Consider the following 8,112-nt stretch of genomic DNA (forward strand, 5'->3'; position numbering starts at 1 on the left):
CTTAGATTCTTGAGGTTTAAGAGAAATCAACATTGAAATCAAATGAAAAATGAACATCAAAAGAGTTTATTGATCTAAGATTGTATTACAAGTATGAATACAAGTGTAAAGTAAATCTAAGAATCCATAAACTCTTTGTAAGAAGTGTTCTAAGTGTAAAATGGAGAGAAAAAGACCCCTTCTCAAAGGGAGATAGTTCCTTATTTATAGAAGAGAGATGTAGGGTTTCATGGTAAGATGGGCCTAATTTTGTTGTCTAAATGGACTTTGAGGGAAGATGTAAATCCACCCCCAACAATTAGTTCGACGTCTGCTTGCCTCCCACCCAAGGGTACGTAATATAGTTTTACCTTCTTCAATGTTTCCATGCATGACATAAGGATGCTATAAAGATAGGCACCATTGTCATAGGAACCTTCAGCTGATTTCTTTAGGTGAAGTAACCAAATGGTCCTGTTGTCATAGGTGAAGAACTGCTTGATACCTTCAGTGTAGTGAGCAGCTGGAATGTCGCTGTTGATAGCTTTCACCATAAGATGCTGATAACGATGAAACGTTAGCATGGGATTCATTGTCTGTGGACGTAGGTTGAGACGTTTGATGACATGATCATCTTGCACGGCCGAAGAAATTGTGCGTGAGACCGTTAAGCAGTCAGGGGCGGACGCAGGAAGGCCATAGGTGTGGCAAGTGCCCCACGCAAAATTTTGTTTTCCTTCAATAGTTAACATACAATTTATGTAAATTCCCTTGATTTAAACATTTTATATGATGTGTGCCCCATACTAGTTATGTGGCTGGATCCGCCCCTGTAAGCAGTGGCTTATATCTTCAACGGAAGATGAAGCAACCCGGGCAAGAATTTCAGCAAGGAGTTCCTGGGGTAGAGATTCTATTAGAGATAAACTGTTTTGAGTAGACATTGCTGCTATGTTTGAGAGATTATTTGTTTTTAGGTCCAGACGTCGATAGCTTTATCGTGTAACGATATCTTTCTGGTGCCTTTTGAATTCCATGACTGTAAGTCTGTAACCGATTGTTTATTTTTTAATTGCTTTTAAAGCGAATAAGCAATGAAAACATAGTGGGTGTTGGAGTTTAATGCTAAACTTTTGATGCATTTGGAATACGGTTTTCTTTTATATTTTTTCTATTTTTTGATGCAGAAGATGGTTTAGACTGGTGCTTAAGTATTGAGGATTTGATTTGATTTATTAATGCATTGTTTTTATAGTTATGCTATAGAGTAAGGAATAATAGTGGTGTGTAATTTTTTTTGTTTATAGTGTGTTGTATTTTATGATATTATCGGGTTGTTTTACATATTATAAAGTAAATAAAGCCATTAAATAATTTGTTCAGGTTGTAAAATCCATTATTTGTATTGTTGTACTCATACTACTTTGTTTTTCTTTTTTTTTTTTGTTCTTTTCTTTTAAATTTCTTAGTTTTCTTTTAACTCTTATTGTCGTTGCGTTTAAATGCTTTACTAAACGAAAAGTCTGAATACATACTACAGCAACGTTGCCTTGCGTGCTTGACAAGGCATTAACTGAATGAATCATGTGACAAACTTAATTTAGAAGGGATTGTTTAGCATCTGAATGTTTTAATATTTTCATTTTATATTCTACTTGAAGCAGAACATTTCTGACTGAGTAGCAGGGCATTAACATATGAAAGAATTATGAAGCAAGGTATGAGCAGTCATTGTTCTTAAACATCTAAAAGCGGTTGACATTGTATCAAAATAAAATCTCTATTGTAACTCCACCGATTCTCTAACAGTGCTGCTGTCTTAGGGTACATGAACATCTGGTATGGGGTACCTGAAATGAACAAAGTCGATTTAAGGTTGCTATCTATTGGTAATTGGATAGATCTTTTATTATTAGAGAAGGCTAGTATGTGACTTACGTGTCTTGAGATTACCAAAAATCTCTTTGTGAACAATATTTGTCACAACATCTTTTCTAGTTGCACCCTCTGTATCATCTACTATTTTAAGACCCTCCGGTGATGTGACTCGCGAGAGAGCAACATACAGTTGCCCGTGACTGAAAACAGGTCTTGGGAGATAGAGAGCTACCTGCTTCAGGCTCTGACCCTGACTCTTATTAATAGTCATCGCATAACACAGCTTTATTGGATACTGTCTTCTTCGAAACGTGAAAGGATAGATAGTGTCGGTTGGGGACAGCTGAATCCTTGGAATCAATACACTATCTCCGACATGAGTACCTGTTAGAAGCTCAGCCTGTAGAACTCTGTGTCCCAGACGTGAAATCATCATCTGTGTTCCATTGCATAGCCCATTTTTCTGGCTCAGGTTACGCAGCATCATAACTGGAGAACCAACCTTCAGACAGTTTATGTGGCGGCAAACCTGGAAACTCAAGTGAGTATAAGTACTCCTGAGTGTAGTTATTGGTCCAGTCATCTTCGGGTGTACTCTCAAAAGCAACACTGTCTGAGCTCAAGAATTCTCTTTCTAGAGAAGGTACCTTAGACAGAAGGTATGAGTTTATTTCATGGGCACTGGCGTTTGTTGGAGCCAAGATAGCTCGCTCTGGTAAGTACGTCCGGTTCAAGTAGTTCTTAACAAAATCTGGGTACGCAGCATCTGATATAGACTTGTGAAGATGATCAGATCTTGGTAACATGAATTCATCTCCTATTATAACCGGCTCGCCATCCTCATGACTTCTTCCTTCTGTCCTCACGGTGGGTGCAGTTCCATTACCAACTTTTAAAATCCATTCTGCAAAGTCCTTGTCAGCTTGTCTCAGTCTCATGTTGATGGTTAAAGTATAAACCTCAGCAAATGGCCAGAGGTATGACTTGCTGATCGAGGCTTTAACTATGTCTTGTCTAGAGCCAAGAGGTATAACCGGCAAAATTTGCCCAAAATCACCACCAAGGACAACCGTTTTCCCTCCGAAAGGTTTATTAGCTGCTGATGGATCTTGTAGAGATTGTAAGTCTCTAAGTGTGCGATCCAGAGTTTCAAATGCCTGGCGGTGAGCCATAGGGGGCTCGTCCCATATGATTAAGTCAGTCTTTGAAAGAAGACTCGCTAACATAGAGCTAGGCGTTATCTCACACACTGTCTGATCCGTTAAATTTATAGGAAGTTTGAAACGGGAGTGATCTGTTCTACCTCCTGGTAGTAGTAAAGCTGCAATGCCTGCTGATGCAACAGGGATGACAACCTTACCAACTGATCTCAGTTTTGCTATAATTGTCCTGTATAAGAAAGTTTTTCCAGTCCCTCCACCACCATAGACAAAGAACAACTGACCAGATTGTTTCTAAACGGAGTCAACCACAGCACTGTAAACGGTTTTTTGATCTTCATTCATGGTGCTAAACAGACTCTCATGCTCAATAGCTTCTTTCTCAGTGTCATAATTCAGCTCTTGGCGCAAAACAGTGTTTGAGATTTCCTTAAGAACACTTGGGTTTGGCTTAGGCATTCCAGCGAAATCAGCTAAAGATTTGCCATTCTCTTTGAGGAGCCGCTCGATCTCTATCAATGTATATTCTTGCAGCTGCTGATCTTGAAGAATAAAACCCGGAAAGTTGAATTCTCTCTGTTTCATATATAGAATATCTTCAGCCAAAATCTTCCAGGTTAGTTTCAGTGGGTTTCCAACTTCACAGTAGAGCAAGAAAAGGACGAATAAGCTCCTTAGTTGGCGACCTGTTGCCTAGTGTGAGGGTTCAACTATTGCATCATGCCATTCCTTATCGTCGTCTAGTAAACCACGCGCATAGCAAGCATCACGAAACTCCTTAAATTTCGTACCACCTACTGTGTAGAGGTCATCATAACCGAAAGCGCCTTTGACCACGTTGAGAAGGATTCTGAGATAGTACTTGTCTCCTGCAGTTGGATGTACATAGATGAGTCTGCCTATAGCTGTCCCTTGTTTCCGTGGTGTCCAAGTTTTTATGTCACTGTGGTACACAAAGTGTTCAGCAAACTGGATGTACGTGAGTTCCCTTGCTTCTTCATACCTCTGGTTTGCCACAAAATATGCTGTCAACATTGTCTTCTCAATATCCTCCTGTGACAGAACTTCCTCTAAGCTTTTATCCTGATCGTAAACCAACCTATGCTTGCCTGGTAGATGCAATGTGAGTTTCATAACAGAAGGCTGGTTGTGGTGAATGTGGAAAGAAAACAGACGCCACGATGCTTCACATGCTGAGATGTACCGACACTCCAGATATCTATCAATCTCATCCATCTCTAGGTGTTCTTTCTTTTTCTCTAGCTCTGCTCTGTCTTGACTACCAGTATGCTCAAGTAGAGCCATAGCTCGGTCAACCCCTTTAGTTATGTATTTGAAGAGGTACTTGATAGCACCTGTCTTGCAGCACCACTCAATATTGATGTGTGCTTTGTATTTTCTGATGATAGAGAGGTTATGAGGCACCACGTATCGACTATCCAACTCTATATCACCTTTGAAAACAGAGGCTCTGCTATTAACGCGCCTCTTGTAAACAACAAAACCTGATTTGTCGATCTTTGTATGGCTTGAGTATGGTTTGGGGTAGTTCTTCGTGCATTCTCCTTTCTCCATACATGGTGATAGAGGTCGCTGGTTGCCACAAGGCCCATGGATCATGTGTCACTAAACTAACTCGAAACCCTCTTTGTCTGTTTCCTTGTCAGGTAGTTCGGCTGATATATATTTATCAATGACTTCAGCTGTGTCTTCTCCTTTAAACCCCTCGAACCAAAGAAGGATATGCGCGTGTGGGAGGCCGCGCTTCTGGAACTCAATTGTGTAGACCACTGTATAAGGCAATGAGTATAAACGTAAGATGATGGATTAATAAATTAGTTTTGTATGTTTAGATTGAAGTGCTTAAAATTGTATAGTGTCAACTTGCCTGCAGCTGGTTTGGGGAAAAAGACGCCTTTCTTGAAGTCTGACATGAGCTCTTCCAACTTGAGTTTAAAAACCTTGCATTCAAGGTCTGGCCTATTGTTCGGTGAGTCACCTCCGTAAACTTCTAGGTGTTCCTTCACTTCAACCCAATTTGGGTTTGCTGTGAATGTGATGAACAAATTGGGATTACCATACCAACGACAAATAGCCATGGCATCTTGATATTTCTCAGACATATATCGAGGGCTTGATGTGAAAGAAGAAGGTAGAATGACTTTTTTTCCAGTTTTTCTAGCATCTGTATCTCCACTTTCCATAGCATTGCAGACGTTTTGATATAAATCAGCTCTCAGTTGTTTTTGATTAAGTCTAATGAAGCGCAATCTTTCCTGCTCGGTCGCAGTGAAAGCATCCACAATATACTGATGAAGCAATTTTCCAGAGAAAATGATTGTCATACCCTCGGATGGTCTTGTCTGGATCTGATGAGCGTAGTACTCTCTCATGGTCATATATTCTCGTTTTATTTTCGAGTTTTCAGAGGTTTGATAAGGTATGCGCTCATCGTATCCGTATGGGAACAGCAGCGGGTACTGAAAACTCATGTACAGAGGGTGTAAATCACTGATCCGTTGCAGCTTAGATGACTTGTACTCGAGCACTAAATCTTTACCTGCAGAGTCAGCCGTGAAGTCGCCAACGTACAAACCACCTATCTCACCTGCAGTTGGCAAGTCATATTGGCGTCCTCGATGTTTCTGATTCACTAAAGTTACACTGAATTCAACCGTGTCACCAGATAAGATACGGTCTCGTGCATGTCTGAAAGTCTTGGCGAGTGGATTATGTTCATCCAACATTTTGATCAAACCAGCCATCACATTATCATCTACTGTTAGAGCGGATGTACCCTTGCTGAATGCCTTCTTTCTGTTTGCCAGTTCATTGTCTGTGTCGACTATGTAAAGCTGTGAGAACTGCGGAGGTTTTCCCTCTGGTGGGAATAGAGAACATATTCTGTGGTGAGTTTGCCCATGAAGTCTAAATGAAAAGGGTCCAGGAGTGTTAGTAACAGAGTTGTCAATTTGGCCACCCATGGATGTGAAGGCTAACATTCCATTAGCAACTCGGATCATAATTTTGAAGCTTGATTTTTGGAGAAGTTCTTTCAGAGGTGAAGGTGGTTGTCGTCTAGGTGGTAGCTTTACACGCCCTTGCTGACAACATATGCTGAACCTTCTGGGTGAGTTTCGTGTCTCTTGAACGAACAGCTTCTGCATTCCAGACAATTGCTTGACAGTCCGGGCATGTCGCTAACTCCCACTTGTTTACAACTGGGCGCCGGTACCTCCCTGCCAGTTCAGTTCAGAAAGTTTTATTGGCAACATATATTGTTAATTTCATATGCATAGATTGTTTGATTCATACCTGGTCGGCTTCCACTCGTACACACTAATGCTGCTTTTAGAAATGTTAAAGTATGATATTAGTGATAGAAAGACCGTAGTAGCTCAAGACGCTTTGTAAACTGACTGCAATTATAAAGTCTTAACGAAGAGCTTACATTTTTTTGTAGTGGCTACTCTCTTGTTGATTAGTCTCTCCATCCGCAGAGCCCGAGCTATCCTTCTGTTATCTATAATTCAAATTAATAATGCAAGGTGAGTTACGAATTATAATTAAATTATGGATGTTCTAGCTGCATAATTTATAGTGTTATTTTGAACAGCTAAGATAGTGTCTGCGTTGTGCTGTATCTCTTGTTGTAGTGCGTTGTTTCTCTTTCTTGCGCGGATGTTTCTTCGGTTCTGTCGGGCAAGCCGCCCATTAGTTTCTGAGAATGTAATCGCCTCGGAAAAAGTCAGAGCCAACACATTAGATCTGACTTGATAAATAAGTCTCAGAATTAGGGGTGCTATACCTTTAATACGATCTACGTCTCGTCTGCATCCGAGCAAAGTTGGGGGTGTGAGTGGTAGAAATTGCTCTTTCAACCAAGGCTGGCGTTCATCAGATACTGATGAAACAGAGAGTAAATAACTTGAAGAAGTCGTCAAAATATATAAGTATGTGTAAATTAGTGTCTCGCTACGACTTACTTTTTTTTTCCGGCTTCTTTTAGTTGCAGTTGATGATGATGATGTGGATAGTAGAGGAACACTTTCTGTTCTCCTTGATCTCCTTAAAGGTCCTTTATCTGTTTCTGGTACTGGGGACTTAACCATGACTTCTTGCAATGCAGATGTACTCAAAGTTTTTTTATTATATTTCAGAAATCAAAGATGCAGAGTCTGAAACGAAGCTACAGAGAAAATTATGAGGTTTGTTAGTAACGGCTGTTTCATGCTATGTGCATTGTATTGAAGATGTGCGTGTAGTTTTTTATTAATGGGAGACGTATAGGCAGCATACAATTGTTACTGTTCTAATTTAATTTAACATAATATTAATATTAATATTAATCATATAGTAGCAAGAGAGAACGGAAATATTAAGTATGTGAAAGCTTAAATGTTGTCAAATGTTCTTCACATAAAGTACTTGTCATTAGGTCTTGGAAGAGGCTGTGGAAATTCGCTGGTCAATGTTTATACATGCAATCCTCTTAGGTTCACTTGGATCTTTCCATCACGCTTATTAATTTTTTCCACTGACCTAGGAGGAAAGGGAGGAAAATTTTAATACCCCCTCTGAAGTCACTTTTGTAATGGATTTATTTATATGTTAATGTTTTAATTTTGTAATATATGACTCTACAATGCAAACTTAGTCTAAATTTTGTTTAATTTTAAATACATGAATAACCCCTAGCACAAACCCAATCATTTTTAACTTTTTGGAAAATTTATCCCCATTAGGTCCTAAATGATGCCGTGGAAAGTAGCTGGTCAAGGTAATTACATGTTATCATTTTAAGGTTTAGTTGGATCTTCCCATCACTTATAGTTATTTTTCCCAATGTGCTAGGAGGAAAGAGAGACTAAATTTAACACCCAATTTGAGGGCACTTTTTAATAGTTTTTTTTACCATGCAATATAACGTAAATAAATGTTTTTTTTTTTTTGATCAAACCATACTTACATTAATCTTAAATATGTCTAAGCTCCAACAGAGGAGGAGGATACAAAGGGGCTATTAACAGCCAAGCAGACAACAACAATAACATAAGGGATAAAATGGCGATACAAATCATAAAAAAAAAATCAT

At 39.3% G+C, this 8,112-nt stretch overlaps 3 protein-coding genes across 3 annotated transcripts; all 3 read right to left on the reverse strand.

Moving 5' to 3' along the window:
* Positions 1-2,330: 2,330 nt before the first annotated feature.
* On the reverse strand, positions 2,331-3,602 carry LOC106308652 (ATP-dependent DNA helicase PIF7-like). Its single transcript, XM_013745791.1, has 2 exons — positions 3,342-3,602; positions 2,331-3,296 (listed from the first exon to the last, which is right to left on the reverse strand). The coding sequence occupies exons 1-2, from the start codon at positions 3,600-3,602 to the stop codon at positions 2,331-2,333; spliced, it is 1,227 nt and encodes a 408-aa protein (XP_013601245.1).
* Positions 3,603-3,710: 108 nt separating this feature from the next.
* LOC106308653 lies at positions 3,711-4,592 on the reverse strand. The gene has a single exon (XM_013745792.1). It carries the CDS (start codon positions 4,590-4,592, stop codon positions 3,711-3,713), a length of 882 nt encoding a protein of 293 aa, XP_013601246.1.
* A 51-nt stretch (positions 4,593-4,643) lies between these two features.
* Positions 4,644-6,184, reverse strand: LOC106308654. The gene is made up of 2 exons (XM_013745793.1): positions 4,906-6,184; positions 4,644-4,807 (listed from the first exon to the last, which is right to left on the reverse strand). The coding sequence occupies exons 1-2, from the start codon at positions 6,182-6,184 to the stop codon at positions 4,644-4,646; spliced, it is 1,443 nt and encodes a 480-aa protein (XP_013601247.1).
* Positions 6,185-8,112: the final 1,928 nt, after the last annotated feature.

This window comes from Brassica oleracea, chromosome C8 (assembly GCF_000695525.1).
Source record: "Brassica oleracea var. oleracea cultivar TO1000 chromosome C8, BOL, whole genome shotgun sequence".
In the NCBI taxonomy this organism is placed as follows: domain Eukaryota; kingdom Viridiplantae; phylum Streptophyta; class Magnoliopsida; order Brassicales; family Brassicaceae; genus Brassica; species Brassica oleracea.

Bases quoted from the DNA above. Each gene is read 5' to 3' on its own strand.
- LOC106308652 (XM_013745791.1), bottom strand. From the start codon at position 3,602: ATGAAACAGAGAGAATTCAACTTTCCGGGTTTTATTCTTCAAGATCAG. The intron at 3,297-3,341 runs GTTTACAGTGCT...CAATCTGGTCAG, and splicing joins TGAATGAAGATCAAAAAACC to TTGTTCTTTGTCTATGGTGG.
- LOC106308653 (XM_013745792.1), bottom strand. From the start codon at position 4,592: ATGGAGAAAGGAGAATGCACGAAGAACTACCCCAAACCATACTCAAGC.
- LOC106308654 (XM_013745793.1), bottom strand. From the start codon at position 6,184: ATGCAGAAGCTGTTCGTTCAAGAGACACGAAACTCACCCAGAAGGTTC. The intron at 4,808-4,905 runs GCAAGTTGACAC...TGCCTTATACAG, and splicing joins TTTCCCCAAACCAGCTGCAG to TGGTCTACACAATTGAGTTC.